The 22,416-nt window shown below is 34.6% G+C and overlaps 1 protein-coding gene across 12 annotated transcripts in view; it reads right to left on the bottom strand.

Annotated features, from left to right (window-relative positions):
* Window positions 1-531: 531 nt before the first annotated feature.
* Window positions 532-22,416, bottom strand: part of LOC109689618 (complement factor H-related protein 1-like) — a 34,298-nt gene continuing 12,413 nt past the window's right edge. For 3 of the 12 annotated variants that reach the window (XM_074048743.1, XM_074048739.1, XM_074048734.1), the window contains 6 exons: window positions 20,914-21,090; window positions 18,354-18,536; window positions 15,137-15,301; window positions 2,810-2,944; window positions 2,107-2,156; window positions 532-989 (listed from right to left, as the gene is read on the bottom strand). In XM_074048743.1, the coding sequence (XP_073904844.1) occupies window positions 2,125-2,156; window positions 2,810-2,944; window positions 15,137-15,301; window positions 18,354-18,536; window positions 20,914-21,090 (692 nt within the window). In that variant the 3' untranslated portion in view covers window positions 532-989; window positions 2,107-2,124. Of the gene's footprint in view, window positions 990-2,106; window positions 2,157-2,809; window positions 2,945-5,721; window positions 15,302-18,353; window positions 18,537-19,724; window positions 20,760-20,913; window positions 21,091-22,416 lie in introns of those variants that run through there. The other 9 variants (XM_074048740.1, XM_074048738.1, XM_074048737.1 and 6 more) reach the window with 9 other exon arrangements.

The following is a 22,416-nucleotide window of genomic DNA, read 5'->3' on the forward strand; positions in this document are numbered from 1 at the left end:
GTGCAGTTTATTTTTTACAGATTTTATTGCATTTTCTGCCTATCATTTTTTAATAAATAAAAACCCAGAGAACAAACTCTTTGTGTGTTGTTCATGTGTTTGTTTATAACTTGGCTGTATTTTTATAATTTTTATGCCAATATTGTGATAGCTACGTAATCATATACCCAATTAAATTTTAATTCTTTCTATGATTAGTTGAATCATTGACTGTGCAAGACTGTTTTTATTTAGAAGTTCCACACATGTCATAAATTTTTTATCTACTTATTGATAGTTAAGTAATAAGTAGAAATTAATTTATTAATAATGTAAGGTATGACTTACTTTGGCTTTTGCTTATTGGAGAAGTGATATAATTTTGAAGATGTAAATAATAGCTGTTACATTTACTGCAAAACAAAGAATTCAGAGAGCCTCAGAAATTATGTAGAAAGCTTACAGAGAATAGGAGAATGATGGCTACACAAGAGAATTGGAGTAATTACATCCAATGTTTTGCCATAGAGCTTTTATTACTGGGACACAGCATTTTGGTTCACCAAGTTTTAATGCAGTGCTTATTAAAGTGTGGCAGTGGTCTCTCAGATGCTAAATTCATCACCACATATCAATACAAATGCATTTTATGAAAACAAAACAAAACAAAACAAAACAAGAGCAAATGATACTTCAAAATAGAGACCTGGAATAATAATGAAAAATTCTGTACAAAGGCACACATATTAATTAGAGTAAAACTTTTAGCCATAACTTCTTGTGCACATGGGATACTCCAGTTTACCATCATAACACATTGCCCCAAATGGTTTGGATGTTACTTGATGATATCCAGGTTTACACTTAAATTCAAACTATATATATGATACTGTATATAGAAAATCCTATCAAAAAATCTCCACACTGATGGAGAATAAAGCTTTGTTTTCCTATCCACTTGAACATTATATTTTGATTTTCCATTATTTCTTCTGATATTGCACATGCATCTGAAAAAGAAAATGACCATAAAATATGAAATACCATACAAATCATCTATAAATACTGCCAAGTATTTAAGAAGAATATTTGATAATGATTTGGGGATTCTTTCTCCAAATGCTTTCCAAGTAAACTCTGCAAAAATGTCATACAGGATTAAAGATAAAAATGCTAGTAAAATGATTTCAAAATATGTGCTAAGGGGGATAAAAAGATTTTACAATCAAAGAATCATAATATCAATTGTGATGTTAAGGGCTCTCCATTTCAGAGTCTTTCATTGCAAGGATACAAACTGAGTTATACAATGTAGTGAACAGCAAGGTGACTGTAATTAAGAATACTGTATTGTTTACTTGACATTAGACAAGAAAACAGAATTTAATTGTCTTCAAAATATACAGGTAAAATGGAAACTATGGATAGTGGTTGATGTATAATCATTTTTATTTTGATAATTATTTTATTATAAGTATATAAAATAAATACATCGGTCACCTGAAGGAAATGGGATAAAAGCTCAAACTCCAGATACCAACTGGTACTTGGGGATACACTGCCACAAAAACATCAGAGAAGAATGTCTGGTTCCTGCTGCCACATCACCATAGTATTTCCTACTGCTGTCCTCCCCTACAACAATCTGACCACGCAGGACTGTGAAGTCTGGAAGTGAATGTCACAATGGGGTGCTATCATTTCCACCACTGCCTGTCCCATTGTAACACCTGGTGTCATAATCCTGACCAGTCAGAGGACAGATGCTTCAGACCTTTCAGCACTGGGGAGCTGCCAGGACTCAAGACCCTTAAAAGTAGTAGAGTTAGAATTCACAGTCTCTGAGTCAACCTCTATCACCTGATTGAAGTCACCACTTCCATGGTCAGATTTCCCACACAGTGAGCACTCACACGTCTTCTGTCTCAACTGCTATGAGTATCCCCTTTCTTGTATGGCTCACAGAGAAAGCAGTACACATTGTGCCCAAAGTCATAAGTTATAGTTAAAGAAGACATAGGGAGGTTATGCTGTGGTGCTGAGTTGGAAACAACTCTAACATTGAATAACAATTTGACACTCCAAGACAAATCTTTAGGAGAAAACTTCTTAATAAGGAAGCCATACCAATGTGTGTGGCAGAGATCACAGATCCACCAGATGTGTGAATGCTGATGCTGAAACACAAGAATATGAGAAATTAAGGCAACAAGACAGCTCTCTAGTAACTCACTTCAAAGTTACTGAAGTAGATGAAATGTTGCATAACGTTTATTTATTTATTCTTTATTCACATGTGTGTATATTGTTTGGGTCATTTCTCCCTCCTGCCTCCCTCCCACACTCTTTTCCCCCAACCCCCTCACTTCCAGACAGAATCTGTTCTGCCCTAATCTCTAATTTTGTTGAAGAAAAGGCATAAGCATAATAAGGAAGACAAAGCATTTTTGCTAGTTGAGTTAAGGATAGCTATACAGAAAGATTCCTAGCATTGCTTTCATGTACAAATGTATTACAACCCAAGTTGATTCATCTCTTACTGATCTTTACACTGGTTGCTGATCCCCTTCTCATGTTAACCTCTGTCACTTTAAGGTCTCTGTATTATTTCCTCTGGAGTGGGGACATCAAACACTTTCATGTTTTGGATTTTCTACCTATTCCTGTATCTCTTGTATGTGCTCTCCCCTTGTCATGTGATCCAAGTCCAATGACATTGCTGCATTTGCCCTGATCTAAAATCCACAAATGAGGAAGAACATAGGATTTTTGGTCTTCTGAGCCTGACTAACCTCACTCAACATGATGTTTTCCAGTTCCATCCATTTACCTGCAAATGATAAGATTTCATTCTTCTTCATGACTGAGTAAAATTCCATTGTGTACAAATACCACATTTTCTTGATCCACTCATCAGTAGCGGGGCATCTTGGTTGTTTCCAAAACTTAGGTATTGTGAATAGAGCTGCAATAAACACGGATGAGTAGGTGCCTCTGGAGTAACCTGTGTTGCATTCCTTTGGGTGTATGCTTTTAAGGAATGACTTTTAAAATGTCAATGAATTTCAAGACAACAGAGAAAAACAAGTAAAATAAGACCATGAAGGTAATGAATGAGAAAATCATGAAAGAGGTAGAGTTTGAAAACGAATCAAAAAGAAACTTTGGAAATGAGGAGATCAACAAGTTGAATAAACATCCAGGTGATACTGTCAACAACAGACTAGATCAAGTACAAGAAAGACTATCTGAACCTGAAGACAGATATTTTAAAATGTCTCAGGCAGGCAGAGAAAGAGGGAGAGAGAGAGAGAGAGAGAGAGAGAGGAGTGAGAATGTAAAGAGAAATGAGAAAGAATAGAGCACTAAAGTCTTTTGGAGCAGCACTGAACAAATAGATTTCTTTATTTTCAATATACCCAAAGGAAAAGAGAAAAGAGAGTATGGACACAGAAAGCTTGTTCAATGACAGAATAGCTGAATTAGAATTTTTCTAGAGCAATTAGGAGAAAGAAAGCATAGAAATAGGGAGGGGTGAAGTCAAATTGTCCCTGTTTGAAGATGATATGACACTATATATAGAAAATCCTATCAAAAACTTAAGAACTGGTAACAAAATCAGAAAAGTAGCAAAATTTCATATGAACATAGAAAAATCAGTGCTTTTCTGGATAGCAATATCCAATTTGCTGAGAATCAATGAAAGTGATCTCATTCCAAATAGTTCCAAAAACCCAATGTAACAGTAAATTCAGCAAAAGGATTGAAAGTGCTGTACCATGAAAATTACAATAATTTGATGAATAACACAGAAGAGACCAAACAAATGGAGGGGTTAACCATATCAACGGCTTAGAAGAATTAGTGTTAAAGTGTCCATGCTACCTAAGGTAACATAAAGTTAATATCCAGAATATATGAAGGATTTAAGAAGTTTAACAAAAGGCAGTTAACCATTGAAATAATCTAAAAATATTCTAAATAGAAAAATTTAAAAAGCAAAAATACAAATAATCAACAAATATATCAAAAATCCTTAACATCACTAGCCATCACAGAATTGTAAATCAAAACCACAATGAGATATCATATCTCTCATTTAGAATTTCTACTAATTTGAGATCTTTCTTTGTAGTTCAATTAGTTATGTAATTTAGTTATGTCATTATACCATAAAGTTCCCTCAAAGAACTGCTTCTGCTACATCTCATTACTTTTAGTATATTGGGGATTAATATTGTCTCAAATTAGACCTGTTATTTATTTCTAGTTTATACTGCTATATTTGGAAAAGATGCTGGATAAAATTTGATTATTATTAATTTTTGAGACTTTTTTTGGCTTAACACATCTATACCAGAGAAAGTCTTATACACATTTGGTAATAATGCATGCCCTATTCTTATTAGGTGTAATGGTCTGCAAAGGTCTGCTAGGTGCAGTTGGTCTAGTATATAGTTCAAGTCCAATATTTCATTATTGATTTTCTGACTGGATCATTTATCCACTGTTTAAAAGAATATAGATGCTTGTGATGTTAAATTATTGCAATCTAGTTCTTTCTTCAGATCTATTGATGCTTACTTTTTTTATTAGGATATGTTAACTGTATAGGGGAGATTTGTTTCAACACTTCCAAATAAGTTTATATTGTACATTGGTTAGATCACCCCTACTATCTCTTGCCCTCAACCTCCTCCCTGCTGCACTTAAAGTAATTGCAAGACATTTCTTTTTTCTATCTCATATAAGTATATGAAGTCCATCAACCATATTCCCTCACCTTAATCTCCTTCTTTCACTTTCCGCACACTGGCAAGTATCTTCTCCCACTGAACCTATTTTAAAATACTGTCTTTTGTGATTAATATTTAAGTTGATGCTCGGATGGGTTTCTCAGTGTATCCCTGCTATAAGTGTACTTTATTTTGTTTATTTAACCCCTTCTATTTCTTCCCTTACCCCTGTATCTCCTACCCCCATTTTTCAACACCTCTCACTCAGTAGGTATCTTAATATCCTCTATTTTCACAGAAGTTACGTTTTACAAGATTGTTGACACTCTATCCATCTCTTTTCCTTTCCCTCCTCCCCTGAGTTCCACAGAGTATTTGCACTAATACAAACATTTTCTACATGAGTTTGTATGTAATCATGTTTCATTGAGTGTGTCTGTGTTTATCTTTTGGATGTATCTTCCACATCTGAGATAAAATATGAAGATTTGACTTTCTGAGCCTGGTTTACTTCACTTAACATGATGTCCTCCAACTGCACCCATTTACCTTCAAACCTCATGTTGTCATTGCTCTGAATGGCTGAGTAAGACTTCACTGAGTACATATACCCAATTTTCTCCATCCATTCATTACTGTAGGGCATCTGGGTTGTTTATATAGCTTTTCTATTGTGAATAGTGCTACAATAAACATTGTAGAGAAAGGGTCTCTATTATACCCTGGCTTTTGTTGCTTTGGATATATGCCCAGAGATGGTTTTGTTGGGTTACATGGCAGTTTTATTTTTTAGCTTTTTGAGGAATCTTCATACTGCTTTCCATAATGTTGTTCTAGTTTTTATTCTGAAAAACAGTGTATAATGGTTCCTGTTGCACTACATCCTCACCAGCATCTGTTGTTGTTTTTGCTCTTACAATGGGGTGAGATGAAATCTTAATGTAGTTTTGACTTGCCATTCTTTTTAGTTAGGGAACTTGAGTACTTTTTCTGTATGTTTTGACCATTTGTACCTCTTTCATTGAAAATTCCCTATTCAAATCATGTGCCCATTTCTTCACTGGGATGTTGATTGTTTGGGGATTTAGTTTTCTGAGTTCCCTCAGAATATTCTGGATATTATTTGTTCATTGGATGAAAAGCTGACAAAGATTTTCTCCTGTTCTGTGGACAGTCTCTTAAGTCCAGTGACTTTCTTTGACTGTGCAGAAGTTTTTTAGTTTGGTGCATCCCATTTGATTATTCATTCTCTTTGATGCTGAGCCATATGTTCCAGTGCATTTCCATCTATATTCTGTAGTAGTTTCAGAGTTTCATGCCTTATATTAAAGTCTTTGATCCACTTTATCAATACCTCTAAATGTTGAAAAAGATGTCTTAATTTATCATATGTTAACATTATTAAGAAATGGTTGAGTAAGTTTCCTTACTTGTATTTTTCTGTGTTTCCTTTTTATATTTCTATTTCCCTAAGGAGTTATTTCAATTTATTTCAAAGGACATATAAGCTTGAATCAAAACAATACAGCTATCTTTAAAAAAACATAAGTGAGAATTTAATAATAAAAACTCAGGGTCTCACAGTTGCTAGACAGATGCTATACCACGGGAGCTAGTCTGCCAGCTCTTTTTTATGTGTTGGATAATTTTGAGATAGGATCTTGCAAAATTGGCTTTGCCCAATTGGCTTTGAAATGTGATCCTCCTGATCACAGCTGGGAGCCACTGGCACCTGGCTTGGTGTTTGCTTTTTATGTTTAGTTGATCCCACATTGGAGTCACACACATACCCATGCACACAGGTGTAATTGTTATATACATTAAATGAATTGTAAATTTTATCTCTATATAATGACCTATCTTGCCTGGTTTTTAAGGTAGTTGACTTAAATTATATTCTGTGTAGTACAAGTAACTATGGCTACTGTTTCTTTTGTTTGATTGTTTGTTTGCATTCCCATGGTGTATCATTTTCTTTCCTATATGGTCTGACTTTGTGTCCCCATAGATAACATATTGGTTACTCATTAACATTTTGAAAAATTAAAATTGTTTCTAAACAAAACTATTTTCAACTATAAGGCTTCTTGAAATATATGAAAAAAATTACCTTTGAAAGTATTTTTTTGCAATTTCCAGAAATAAAAAATAAAGTTTTACACCAAATTTTCAAAGTTCAACAATATCTAAATGTTACCTGATATTAAGATGATTACCAATGATGTTCCTAGAATCATCCACATTTATTGCCTTACTTATTAGACATTCTTATCTTAAAATAACTTATTCTTAGGGTTCAAAACTGATGTGTTAATTGCATAAAAACTTAATGATAGAGATAAGTACTATACTCTTCAACTTCCATTGGGGTTACATCCTGATTACCTGAAGGCAACTTGAAAATATTCTAATTTTAAAATTTATTTAGTATACCTAGCATACCATACATCAGAACTTGGAAACATAGTATGCCCTGGAGTATTATTTATTTACCCTGATTTTCACCTGGCTGTTTTGGAGCCATTGTCCCTCTTCCAACCCAGTATTAAAGAATATCACAGGAGAATTCCAAGATGGTGGCTAGAGGGAGGAAGCAGAAAGTATGCCTCTTAAAGTAAAATCTTGGAGATACACCTTACAGGAAAAACCACCGAGAAGAGGCAAAACTTTGACTCCTCCACACCTCCAGCCTGAGCAGAGCATCTCCACTTCATGTTAAATGGAGAAACCAGGAGGGCCCCTGGGCCGCCAGTTGCCAGAGCCCAGATGGCTTGGAAAGACACAGACCACAAGATGAGCTAAGCAGTATGCAGTATTCCCACAGACAATCCTGGGCCAGATCAGCATAGCCCCTGCACAGACCAACCCCCACCCAGGGAATAAAAAACTGAATAATAAGCAATAACAAAAAAAAAGACACATAGCAAAGAGGGTGGGGTGTCCTGAGCACTGAAGAGGAGGGGAGGGGAATCCCTCACGGAACTGTAAATAAACAAGCTGAGCTGGAGAAGGCAGGAGCAGCAGCACACGCCCAGCAATCAGGAGCAGGAAAGCTTGTAAAAGTGTCAGTGGGAGGAGAACTCCACAGGAGAGGGGAGAAAGCCAACTTCCCATGTGAACTGTAAATGAACACACCAGCCTGAGAAAGCAGGTGCAGTGTCACCTCCCCCAGTGTGGTTGGAAAGAGGAAAGCTTGTAGCAGTGGCTCACACACAGGAGAACTCTGAGTAAACAAAACCTGCAGGGCCAGGTGAGTGTTAAGCTCACTCTGAGATCTGCATAAATAATGCCGCCAGCAACAGCAGGCTGACAGCAGCGGGCAGGCGAACCACAGCCGCAGATAGCCATTCGCAGAACTGTCTCCAGACTCTTTTTTTCTCTCTCCCTACCTTTGATGAGAAAACAACAGAACTACACCTGCATGCTGAAAAAACCTGAAAATGTATTGCATTTGAACTTGGGACACTTTTTTTTGTTTTATTTTGTGAGGTTTTGTTTTATTTTGGTTTTTCCAGTTTTTTTCCCCTTTGATGAAACAACCCCAGAACTACTTATGAGGCACCATCTCCAGGACTAGAGGCTGAAGGACGAACACCAAAATTATTAAGACTGAAACTTTATTGCATTTGAACTTGGAGGGTTTTTTAAAATTATTTTTTTTTCATTTATTTATTTTATTATTTTTTAGTTTTAATTTTCAATCCTCTCTCTGTCTTTCTAATGCCTGTTCAGCTTATGGTTGATTAGTACTCTATCCCTCCCTGTTTAAATCTTTGAACCTTTTTTTGTTTGTCTCTTTGTTTTGTTTTTTTCTACTTGTTTGTTTTTCCCTTTTCCTTTAACTTCTTTGCTTTCCATCTCCTCTCACCAATCCATTCTAAATATCACCAGTGCTATTATTATAAGGTAGAAAATGCTTAATTGCACACAGTACAGGGACAATAACAACACCAAGGGCAATGATGGGAAGACAGAAAAAAACAGAGAAACCAGTTTCCACACAGCAAAAAATTAGTACAGGAACCAGAGGGGAATGAAGAAAACAGATACTCAGATCCAGACTCCAATAAAATGAAGATAAACTATGCCAAAGAACCCAATGAAGCCCACAAGAATAATTTAAAAGAAGACATACTACAGGTACTCAATGAGAATTTTATAGAGATGATACTGAATATGGTCAAGCAAAATGTACAGGAGACACTCAAGAAATTCCAAGACAACAAAAACAGAGAATTTGAAAAAGCAAAAGAAGAAATAAAGGAAACCATAGAAGCACTATATAGACACCAAAGTGAAACAAAGAGCATGATTAATAAAGAGATAAATGAATTCAGGACAAAAATAGACAAGATAAAAGAGGAAATGACACAGGATATGGAAAATCTCAGAAAAAACAATAAAAAAGAATTGCAAAACAAAACAGAAAGCCAATCCAGCAGAATTGAACAAACAGAAGACAGAATCTCAGAACTCCATGATGAAATGGCAATTAAAGGAAAAACCAAAGAACTATTAGTTAAACAACTCAAGACCTGTGAAAAGAAAATGCAAGAACTCACTGACTCCATCAAAAGACCAAACCTGAGAATCATGGGCATTGAAGAAGGAGAAGAGGTGCAAACTAAGGGAATGCGTAATATATACAATAAAATAATAACAGAAAATTTCCCAAATCTAGAGAAAGATATTCCCATACAGATCCAAGAGACCTCCACAACACCAAACAGACCAGATCAAAATAGAACTACCCCATGACATATCATCATTAAAACAACAAGTTCAGAAACTAAGGAAAGAATATTGAAGGCTGTAAGAGAGAAAAAACAAGTAACATACAAAGGTAAACCCATCAAAATCACAGCAACCTTCTCAACAAAACATTAAAAGCATGAAGAACATGGGGAGAGATCTTTCGGGCACTGAATGAAAATGACTTCAACCCCAGGATACTCTACCCAGCAAAACTATCACTCAAAATAGATGGAGCAATAAAAGTCTTCCATGATAAGCAGAAACTAAAACAATATGTGACCACAAAGCCACCACTACAAAAGATTCTTCAAGGGATTCTGCACACAAAAAGTGAAACCCAACATAACCAAGAAAGGGCAGGCAGCACCAAACTACAGGAAAAAAAAAAGCAAGAAAATAGAGAGTAACCTCAACTTAGGTACACACAATCAAACTTTCAAACAACTAAGACAACTAAATGACAGGAATCACCACATACCTATCAGTACTAACGCTTAATGTTAACGGACTTAATTCACCCATCAAAAGGCACCACTTGATGAAATGGATGAAAAAGGAAGATCCAACAATTTCTTGCTTACAGGAGACCCATCTCATGGACAGAAATAAGCATAGGTTTAGGATGAAAGGCTGGAAGAAGATTTGCCAAGCCAATGGCCCCTGAAAACAGGCAGGAGTAGCAATACTTATCTCTGACAAGGTAGACTTCAAACCTACATTGATCAAATGAGATAAAGAAGGACATTTCATACTAATAAAAGGGGAAATAGACCAAAAGGAAATAACAATCATAAACCTATATGCACCCAATGTCAACGCACCCAATTTCATTAAACATATCCTGAAAGACCTAAAAGCATATATTAACTCCAACACAGTGGTTGTGTGAGACTTTAATACCCCATATCATCAACAGATAGGTCATCCAAACAAAAAATCATTAAAGAAATCCAAGATCTAAAATATACAATAGATCAAATGTACCTACTTGATGTCTACAGAACATTTCCTCCAACTTCTACACAATACACATTCTTCTCAGCAGCCCACAGAACCTTCTCCATAAAAGATCACATCTTAGGGCACAAAGCAAGCCTCAAAAAATATAAGAAAATAGAAATTATACTGTGCATACTATCTGATCACAATGCAACAAAACTAGAACTCAATAACAAAAGTAAAGACAAAAAACATGCAAACAGCTGGAAACTGAATAACTCATTGCTTAATGAACAATGGGTCATTGATGAAAAGAGGAAATTAAAAAGTTCCTGGAAGTCAATGAAAATGAAAACACAACCTATCAGAATCTATGGGACACAGCAAAGGCAGTCCTGAGAGGAAAGTTTATAGCCATGAGTGCATATATTAAGAAGACTGAAAGATCCCAAATCAATGACCTAATGATACATCTCAAACTCCTAGAAAAACAAGAACAAGCAAATCCCAAAACAAATAGGAGGAAAGACATAATAAAAATAAGAGCTGAAATCAACAAAATAGAAACCAAAGAAAAAAATACAAAGAATTAATGAAACAAAAAGTGGGTTCTTTGAAAAAAATAAACAAGATCGACAGACCCCTGGCAAACCTGACTAAAAAGAGGAGAGAAAAAACCCAAATTAGTAGAATCAGGAATGCAAAAGGGGAGATAAAAACAAATACCATGGAAGTCCAGGAAATCATCAGAGACTACTTCAAGAAACTATATTCAAATAAATTTGAAAATCTTAAAGAGATGGACAGATTTCTAGACACATGTGATCATCCAAAACTGAACCAAGAGGAAATTAATCACCTGAATAGACCTATAACACAAAATGAAATTGAAGAGCAATCAAGAGTCTCCCCAAAAAGAAAAGTCCAGGACCTGATGGATTCTCTGCTGAATTCTATCAGACCTTTAAAGAAGAACTGATACCTACCCTCCTTAAACTGTTCCATGAAATAGAAAGGGAAGGAAAATTGCCTAACACATTTTATGAAGCCAGTATTACACTTATCCCAAAACCAGGCAAAGACACCTCCAAAAAGGAAAACTATAGGCCAATCTCCTTAATGAACATTGATGCAAAAATCCTCAACAAAATAATGGCAAACAGAATTCAACAACATATCAAAAAGATTATTCACCACAACCAAGTCAGCTTCATCCCAGGAATGCAGGGGTGGTTCAACATATGAAAATCAATAAACGTAATAAACCACATTAACAGAAGCGAAGACAAAAACCACTTGATCATCTCAATAGATGCAGAAAAAGCCTTTGATAAGATCCAACACCATTTCATGATGAAAGCGCTAAGAAAACTAGGAATAGAAAGAAAGTACCTCAACATTATAAAAGCTATATATGACAAACCTACAGCCAGCATTGTACTTAACAGAGAAAAACTGAAACCATTGCCTCTAAAATCAGGAACCAGACAAGGATGCCCACTATCTCCACTCCTGTTCAACATAGTACTGGAATTCCTAGCCAGAGCAATTAGGCAAGAAGAAGGAATAAAAGGAATACAAATAGGTAAAGAAACTGTCAAAAGATCATTATTTGCAGACGACATGATCCTATACCTTAAAGACCCAAAAAACTCTACTCAAAAGCTCCTAGACACCATCAATAGCTATAGTAAGGTAGCAGGATATAAAATCAACATAGAAAAATCATTAGCATTTCTATACACTAGTATGAACAAACTAAAAAAGAATATATGAAAACAATTCCATTTATAATAGCTTCAAAAAAATCAAATACCTAGGTGTAAACCTAACAAAGGATGTGAACAACCTCTACAAGGAAAACTATACACTTCTGAAGAAAGAGATTGAGGAAGACTATAGAAAGTGGAGAGATCTCCCATGATCATGGATTGGTAGACTCAACATAGTAAAAATGTCGATAATCCCCAAAGTAATCTACATGTTTAATGCAATTCCCATCAAAATTCCAATGACATTCATTAAAGAGATTGAAAAATCTACTATTAAATTTATATGAAAACAGAAGAGGCACATATAGCTAAGGCAATACTCAGTCAAAAGAACAATGCTGGAGGTATCACGATACCTGACTTCAAACTATATTACAAAGCAGTAGCAATAAAAACAGCATGGTACTGGCACAAAAAACAGACATGAAGACCAGTGGAACAGAATAGAGGACCCCAGATATGAAGCCACACAACTATAACCAACTTGTCTTTGACAAAGGTGCTAAAAATATATGATGGAGAAATAGCAGCCTCTTCAACAAAAACTGCTGGGAAAACTGGTTAGCAGTCTGCAAAAAACTGAAACTAGATCCATGTATATCACCCTATACCAAGATTAACTCAAAATGGATCAAGGATCTTAATATCAGACCCCAAACTCTAAAGTTGATACAGGAAAGAGTAGGAAATACTCTGGAATTAGTAGGTATTGGTAAGAACTTTCTCAGTGGAACCCAACAGCACAGCAACTAAGAGATAGCATAGATAAATGGGACCTCATAAAACTAAAAAGCTTCTGCTCAACAAAAGAAATGGTCTCTAAACTGAAGAGAACACCCACAGAGTGGGAGAAAATATTTGCCAGCTACACATCAGACAAAGGACTGATAACCAGAATATACAGGGAACATAAAAAACTAAATTCTCCCAAAACTAATGAACCAATAAAGAAATGGGCATGTGAACTAAACAGAACTTTCTCAAAAGAAGAAATTCAAATGGCCAAAAAACACATGAAAAAATGTTCACCATCTCTAGCAATAAAGGAAATGCAAATCAAAATCACACTAAGATTCCACCTCACCCCTGTTAGAATAGCCATCATCAGCAACACCACCACCAACAGGTGTTGGTGAGGATGCGGGGAAAAAGGAACCCTCTTACACTGTTTGTGGGAATGTAAACTAGTACAACCACTCTGGAAAAAAATTTGGAGGCTACTTAAAAAGCTAAACATTGATCTACCATTTGATCCAGCAATACCACTCTTGGGGATATACCCCAAAAGACTGTGACACGGGTTACTCCAGAGGCACCTGCACACCCATGTTTATTGAGGCACTATTCACAATAGGCAAGTTATGGAAACAGCCAAGATGCCCCAGCACTGACGAATGGATTAAGAAAATGTGGTATCTATACACAATGGAATTTTATGCAGCCATGAAGAATGAAATGTTATCATTCGCTAGTAAATGGATGGAATTGGAGAACATCATTCTGAGTGAGGTTAGCCTGGCCCAAAAGACCAAAAATCATATGTTCTCCCTCATATGTGGACATTAGATCAAGGGCAAACACTATAATGTGATTGGACTTTGATCACAAGATAAAAGCAAGAGCACACAAGGGAGATATGAGGATAGATAAGACACCTAAAAAGCTAGATAGCATTTGCTGCCCTCAACGCAGAGAAACTAAAGCAGATACCTTAAAAGCAACTGAGACCAATAGGAGAAGGGGACCAGGAACTAGAGAAAAGGTTAGATCAAGAAGAATTAACCTAGAAGGTAACACACGCACAGGAAATTAATGTGAGTTAATGCCCTGTATAGCTATCCTTATCTCAACTAGCAAAATCCCTTGTTCCTTCCTATTATTGCTTATACTCTCTCTACAACAAAATTAGAGATAAGGGCAAAATAGTTCCTGCAGGGTATCGAGGGATTGGGGGAGAGGGAGAGAGTGGAGTGGTGGTAAAGGAGGGGATGGGGGAAGGAGGGAGAAATGACCCAAACATTGTATGTACATATGAATAAAAACAAAAACAAAAGAATATCACAACACATATTTCTAGTCTCAGAAAAATATAAAAATTCAAACTACAAATTTAACTGAGTGCTTATCAATTTCACACCATCATAAAGGTAAAAAAATATAAGTTTGACTACTATAAGATGGAGCTTGTCTCCCTAAAGGAATTAAACAACTCTATAAAGACAAATTATATGTAAATGAAAATACAGCTTTTTACAATTTTATTGCATTTTCTGCCTGTCATTTTTTAATACCTAATGATATAGAAAACTAAGTCTGTGTGTGTTCGTGTGTGTTATATAACTTATCTTGTATTTTATCATTTTATGCCAATGTTATGTTAACTGTATAATCATATAGTGAATTAAACTTTGATTCCTCTCTATGTTTAGTTGCATTGTTAACTGTGCTAAATTGATGTATTTTTGAAGTCCATACATCTACTTACTGTTAGAGAAGTAATAAGTAGTAATTAATTTATTGTTAATGTAAGGTGTAATTTTGTTTTTTACATGTTGATGAAGTAACATAATTTTGAAGGTGGGAATTACAGCTTTTTCATTTATTGTGAATCAAATAATTCAGGGAGCTCAGAAACTATGTGAAAAGTGAAGATACATTTAGGAGAATGATGGGTACAGACAAGCACTTAAATAGTTACATCAAATATCTTGTCATAGAGGTTTTAAGACTGGGGCACAGGATTTTGGTTCTCCAAATTTGAACACAGTGCTTACTGAAATGTGGCTGTGGTGTATCAGATGCTACATTCATCATTAAATATGAACACAAATTCTTTTCTTATGAAAACAGAATCGAGACCTGGATTAATAATGAAAAATTCTATACAAAGGGACACAAATTAATTAGAGTAAAACTTTTAGCCCTAACTTCTGCACGTGGGAAACTCCAGTTTACCATCATAACACGTTGTATGAAATGGTTTAGATGTTGCTTGAACATATCCATGTTTGCACTTAAACTCAACCATTGTCCCTGATGGTACGTAAAGCTTTTGCTTTCCTATTGACTTGAACATTATGTTATGACGTTCCATAATTTCTTCAGATATTACACATGGATCTGAAAGATAAATGACCATAAAATATTAAGCAGCACAGAAATCTATATATAGTGTCAAGTATTCAAGTAGAATGTTTGATAATGCCTTGGGGATTCTTTGTCAAAACCCATTCCAAGCAAACTCTGCCAAAATGTCATATAGAATTAAAGATCAAAATGCAAGTAAATGATGTCAAAATATGTGCTAATGGGGGATAAAAATATTTTACTATCAAAGATTTATAAGATCAATAGTGATGTTAAGGGCCTTCTGTTTCAGAATTTTCGTTTCAAGGATATAAACTGAGTTACAAGAGGTATAAGATTTAATGTACAGCAAAGTGACTCTAATTGATTTCAATATATACATGTAAAGCAGAAACTATAGATAGTGACTGATGTATAGCTATTTTGTTAATATAATTTTATAATTATAAATTATCAGATCAATACATTGTCCACTTGAAGAAACTGGGAAAAAGCTCATGCTGTAGATATCATATGATGCTTGAGGGCACACTAACACAAAAGCATCAGGGAGAAGGTCTAGTTCCTGCTATTGCATCACCATTGCAGTTCCTACTGCCTTACTTCCCTATAACACATCTGACCATGCACTACTGTGAAGTCTCAGGATGAATGTCCCAGTAGAGGTGCAGTCATTCCTACCCCTACCTGTTCTCATGCAACACCTTATCTCACTCACATGACCAGTCAGAGGACAAATATTTCAGGTCTTTCAGCACTGGGGGCCTGCCAGGGCCTGAGACCAGGGAGAGAGTGGTACGCATTGTATCCAAAGGCTTTAGTTACCGGCAAAGAAGGCATAAGAGGTTACACTGTGGTGCCTACCTGGAAACAACTCTCACATTGCATAACAAATTGACACTCCAAGACATATCTTCAGGAGAAAGCTTCTTACTAAGGAAGTTACACCAATGTGGCAGAGATAACTGATTCAACAGATATGTGAATGTTGATGCAGAAATACAAGAACATGAAAAATTAAGACATTAGGACACCTCTCTAGTAACTCAATTCAAAGATACTGAAGTAGATGAAATGTTGAGGTATTTAAAAGAATGATTTTTAATTGTAAATGATTTCCAAGACAACAAAGAAAAACAAGTAAAAGAAGACAGTAGAGGTTATGAATGAGAAACTCATGAAAGATATAGAGTTTGAAAGAGAATCAAAGAGAAACTTTGGAAATAAAAGCTCAACAAGATGAATAAGCATTCAGGTGATACTGTCAACAACACTAGATTAAGTGCAAGAAAGAATATATGAACCTGAAAACAGATATTTTTAAATGTCTCAGGCATACACAGAGAAAAAGAGAGAGAGAGAGTAAAGAGAAAAGAGAGAGACGACAGCATTAAAGTATTTTGGAGCACCACTGAACAAATAGATTTCTTCATTTTCAATATACCCAAAGGAAAAGAGAAAAAAGGTATGGGCACAGAAAGCTTGTTCAATGACAGAATAGCTGAACTAGCATTATTCTAGAGCAATTAGGAAGTGGGGAATGAAATTGTCCCTGTTTGGAGATGATGTGACTCTATGTATAGAAAACCCTATCAAAATAGAAGAACTGGAAACAAAATTAGAATAGTAGCAAAATATCATATCATCAGAGAATAATCAGTGCTTTTCTAGATAGCAATAACCAGTTTGCTGGGAATTAGTGAAAGCAATTTCATTCCCAATAGTTCCAAAAATCAAATCTAACAATAAATTCAGCAAAAGGATTGAAAATGCTGTACCACGAAAATCACAAAAACTTGAAGGAAACTGAAGAGACAAAAAATGGAGGGTTCGCCCATATCCATGGGTTGGAAGAATTATTGTTAAAATGTCCATGTTACCTAAGGTAATACAGTGTCAATATCTAGAATATAGGAAGAATTCAAAGTGTGTAACAAAAAGGCAGTTAACCAACTAAAAATAGGGAAAATAATCTCAGTAGAAAAATTTACAAAGCAGAAATACAAATAGCCAAAAAATATATGAAAACTCCTTAGCATCATTAGCCATTGTGGAACTGTAAATCAAAACCACAAGAGACATTGTACTACCCATTCAGGGTGGCTATTATAAAACAAACAAACAAACAAAAAACTCTAAAAGTGTCAAGTGTTCATGAGTTCATAGAAAAAAGGGAACTTATACTCTGTTGGAGAGTGTATAACTTAGTATTGCTATTATGGAGAACAATATGGAGATTCCTCAAAAATGTAAAACAATATCTACCACATATGATTATGTCCCTCTTCTGGGGATGTATGCAAAGAAGTGAAGTGGTGTACCATAATCGTCACCACCATGTCTTCTGCAGCACTCTTCACAAAAGCTAAGACATGGCATCAGTCTAGATGTCCATCAATAAATGAAATAATAGAGACAATGTGGTATGTTCATATAACAGAATATTTTCTACTCATTAAAAAGACCCAAATCTTGTCATTTATAGTGAAAAGAGTGGAATTAAATGACATTGTGAAATAATCCAGACATAGAAATACAAGTCTCATGTGTTCTTTCTCATATAGAGAAGATTAAAAAATGTCAATGTGAATATAGAGAGTAGACTTTGGGCATGGCTTGTATGGGACAAAGATGGATGAAAAGAGGTTGGATTTGATCAGTGCATAGTGTCTGTATATATGGAACTATTACAGTGACCCTCCATTTGTATGGACAATCAGTTGCTGGTGGAATGGATGAAGTGGTAGTGTGCATGCCTAGTATTCAGGTGGCCCTGAGTTCAAACTCCTGTCCCACTGAGAAAAAAAATAAATAAAGAAAAGAAAATATATATTTTCAATATATTTTAACTACAAATTTAACAATAAAGTGTAATTTAAGAATTGTAATCTTGTTATAACATGAATACATGTAATTTTGTCAGTGAAATACTTTTAAATAAAAAGAATTCTAAAATCATTAATACTTGTTATTCAGGCATTCAGCAAAACAGTTGTTGGTTAATCTGTAAATGTTCTATGAACAGTAGAATATCTAATCATTACAATTATCTTCTCAGGATCCCTGAATTTATTGATGTACTTACTTAAACATTTGGGTGGTTCTGACCACTCTCCATTTCTACATGTTATTTTCTTGTTTCCCTGAAGTTGATACAAGGACTGGCATTGATATTCAACCAAAGAGTGTTGTGCATATTCAGGCAATGGGAATGAAGTAATGTCTCCATTGTCAATAGGTGGAGGAGATCCACATTTTCCCACAGAATCTGAAAAGCATCATTTAATTTATCGAGAGACCAATTCAACGCACAGGCTAATGCAAAGTCAATACAAATACAGTGCTCTATACAATATTAGCACTTTTGTGATTTCTGGTTATAGAAATGATTGGTTGAAGAAATTCCAAACATATAAGTGGGGAGTTACACTTTTAAGTTCATCGTTTCACCTCACTGAAGACACATGTAAAACAATGAATATGTTTGCTCTGCAAAGTCTGAGTGTTAACATTGGCTTAACAAACAAATGCTGAACAGATAGATACCTGTCATAAAGTGTGAAGTTCTTACATATAACATATTGTTGGATTTATTGTGTCTCTAATCAATATATTATAAATTCAGAAAATATAATGGAGAATTGTTGGCTTTCTTATGTGGTGTAGATGAACAAAAAACAATTCTACCTTTATTTCAGTTTAGTAAGCAACTAAAAATATGGACATATTATTTTTTAAGAAACTATAATTCTTGGAAAAAAAAATCAGTCTGTCTAGGAACTTCAAGAGTCAAGATATAGCACGTTTTCTCTTCTGAACTCCTCTGTATCCTGGATGGAGCACTAGAGAAGAACATACTGAGGAGTGACATCAGGATCCAATAAAAAAGAAATACCAAGAGGAGACTATCTCTTTAACCAGAGGGCCAGGAAGCAGCAACATAGCAAGACAAAACCTTTTCTCAATAAGATATGACCTCATCTAGAAAAGACATCAATATCCAGCCTCTATAATTTCTGTTACCAGAGGCAGTCCATGCATTGGGGTGGCAAGAACTCACATCCCTTTTCTGTCTCATAGCCAGAAGCAAAAATGTCTTGAATCAGCAACATAAAACTATGCTTACCTAACGGAGAACAAGAATCAAATGGAAGTTGGTTTTATATCAATGACCATAGAGGCCTCAAAGAATAAAGGTGTAAATGAAAGCATTCTCAGACAAAAGCAGACTAAGAGAATTTGTCTTCAGCAGTTACCTTTATTCAATTTATATTACTACATTGGTATACATAAATTGTACATAATAAGGAGTTTCATTATATTATGACTTTGATCATATTCACCTCTTAATTATTCTGTTATTCCCCTCTGTTTCCCTGCTTTCCCTTTACTTCTTTAGTAGACTGCTTCAGAGCAGAGTTACCATTTGTATACCTAAAGGAATTCTGTAAATAAAAATAAAAAGATACCAGTAGGTTTTGAGACTTCATGAATGAGAAAAAATGATGTAATTGATAAAAATAATGGTATATGCCATAACAGACTGTGTTTCTTCTCATGAGTTTGCTCAACTATGTGTGATATTTGAGGGAAAATTTCACCATTTGATAATGATGCTCAATGTACATACAGGAAATACTAAAGGTATTTTAGTTTACAATGTGGGAAGGGTAAATGGATTTAAGCAGATTTCCATATGTAAATATGTAAATTGATGTATAAATTGCTAACAGTAGTAGAGAGTAGTATTAATACCTAGATCAAATACTGTAAAAATTGTGGATAGAGAACCTATCAGAGAGATACATTCAGAAACACTAAAGATAAATCTAAATATAATTCTTTCATAATAATCCCCTAACAAAAAAAGAGGAAAAGACAAACAGGACCAAGAAACAGAGAAAACAAATACAAACAAATAAAAAGACATACAACCTTATCTTATTGATAATTACATGAATGTAAAAGGTATAAATACATCAATTAAAAGATTAAGAATAGCAAGATGGATTGGTAAATAAGACCTAACTATCTGCAGTCATTATCAAATTCTCTTCAACAACAACAAAATAGGTACAAAAATGCCAGGTGAAAATTAATATTAAAATTGGAAATGGATAGTATTATATCCATTGTTAATTTTCCTTATTTCCTGAGATCTCCATATTGGAGTCCTCATGACTACATACCCATGCTTATTTTTATCAATACAGAAATTCAGTGGATGATCTCAGCAGTCACATACCTTCAATATACTCTATATACTGAAGATGCCAAAAGTTATATCAAATTCTGTGATTGATCTTCTACTACATAGTCCACATCTCAAGCTCTACATCAAATTAGGGCTGTCAAATGTACATAATGTATTTTTATATACTTATTCCTCAGAAAATAACAACGCCTTCACTAGTAAGATGAAGAACTTCCCTTGGTTCCTTTTTCCCTTCAATCTGGCCGAATCTATCTTGAAAAAAATGCACAATTTTTCCTGGATGAATCCACAAAGAGAATAAAACCTTAAGCTATACCATTTTATTTGCATTCAAAAACATTTTTGACAAGAATTACTCCAGTTTATTTTTATCACCATATTTTATGCTAATTAGCTTCTCTAACAAAAATTGTAGAAGATCATAGTTTACCTTTGCATTGAGGTGGTTCGCTCCATGTGCCATTTAGACACATCACCTCTGTTTCCCCAAATATTTCTAAGGGTTGTTTACACTCATAACGTACTCTCTCACCAGATGGATATTTGTCCATCTGTCTTGATATTGTAGTAGCGTTTTTCACTCTGGGTGGATTCACACAGGAATTGTCTGAATAGAAAGAAAAAGAAAGTATGTCTACCCACTATGCATTTTGAGTAGCCAGTCGATGAATAAAATTCCAAATATAGTTAAAGGGTCATTGAATATCAGTAGATAATCTATCATGAAGTATGTGACTGTTTTTAATAAATTTCAATGTTGAGGAATAAAAGATAAAGTGTTCAAATCCTTAAATCTCTTTCCCATCCTTCACGAGAACCCCTACAGACTTTTGGTCACTTGGAACCCTGTGAATCAGAAAAGCCTTCATGGGCATTTCTTCTTTTGTGCAGTAAATATTACAAGTTCTAAAAATGCAAGATAAATTGAGAAATTGCAAAAAGATGTCAGAATAAAGAGATTACATGGCATCATTCTTGGTTTGCAATCATCCTGCTTATAATTATTAAACATTTTCACTACAAAAAATAGAGCTCACCAAACCAAAAGCTTCTTGTCAGCAAAAATTTGTAGTAATACTCAATTGGCAGGCCTTAAAAATAGCTAAAAATTAGAAATATACCCCACCCAAAGTAAGAATGCTGAACATCATAAAGTTGTGGATTCTCTATAAACTATTTTAAGGATCCAACATGATTTCCATCATAATCTAAACAATGGAACTTGATAAAGTGACCTAAGTATATGGAAGATCACAGCCCAGCCTTCCCCAAAATGATTCTATTAACAAAAAAAATTAGGGTGAAAACTCCTGATTAGATACCATACTCATAAATTTACTCCAACTGTGATAGAGGATTTTATGATATGAATTGAAAAATTATTTACTAAATATTGCAAACTAGAGTACACAGAGTAACAGTTATGGCATAGAGACTCATGGTATATGATTCAGATGCATATTAGATAATGGATATGTGGGACTTCCCATACTTTTTATAAAAATTGGTTATTATTATGTATAAAAATATAATCTGAGTAATTAAAGCTATGAAAAAGAAAGACAAAATATTATGACTTTTAGAATAAAAGGTATAATGACTCTAGATTCCAGAAGTATTATTTTAAAAAGAATAAAAACATTATTTCAAAACAATTGATAATTTCATAGTATAGGAGCAACTACTTTGTGTAATAAATAAAAATGCAAGCCATGAAGTGGAAAACACATTTGAAATGATGTAACTGAACCATGTTAACACTTAGAATTACTGATTTCCATAACAAATACCAAAATCTCCAAAAAGATTTTAAGAAAAACATCAAACCACATTTCAGATTAAAACAAGTGACTTCCAATTAACTTATGGCTGTAGGTGCTAAACCTGATTAATAACAAAAGATGTATGTTAACACTGCAGTGCTGTAACATTT

Source organism: Castor canadensis, chromosome 11, assembly GCF_047511655.1.
Source record: "Castor canadensis chromosome 11, mCasCan1.hap1v2, whole genome shotgun sequence".
In the NCBI taxonomy this organism is placed as follows: Eukaryota; Metazoa; Chordata; class Mammalia; order Rodentia; family Castoridae; genus Castor; species Castor canadensis.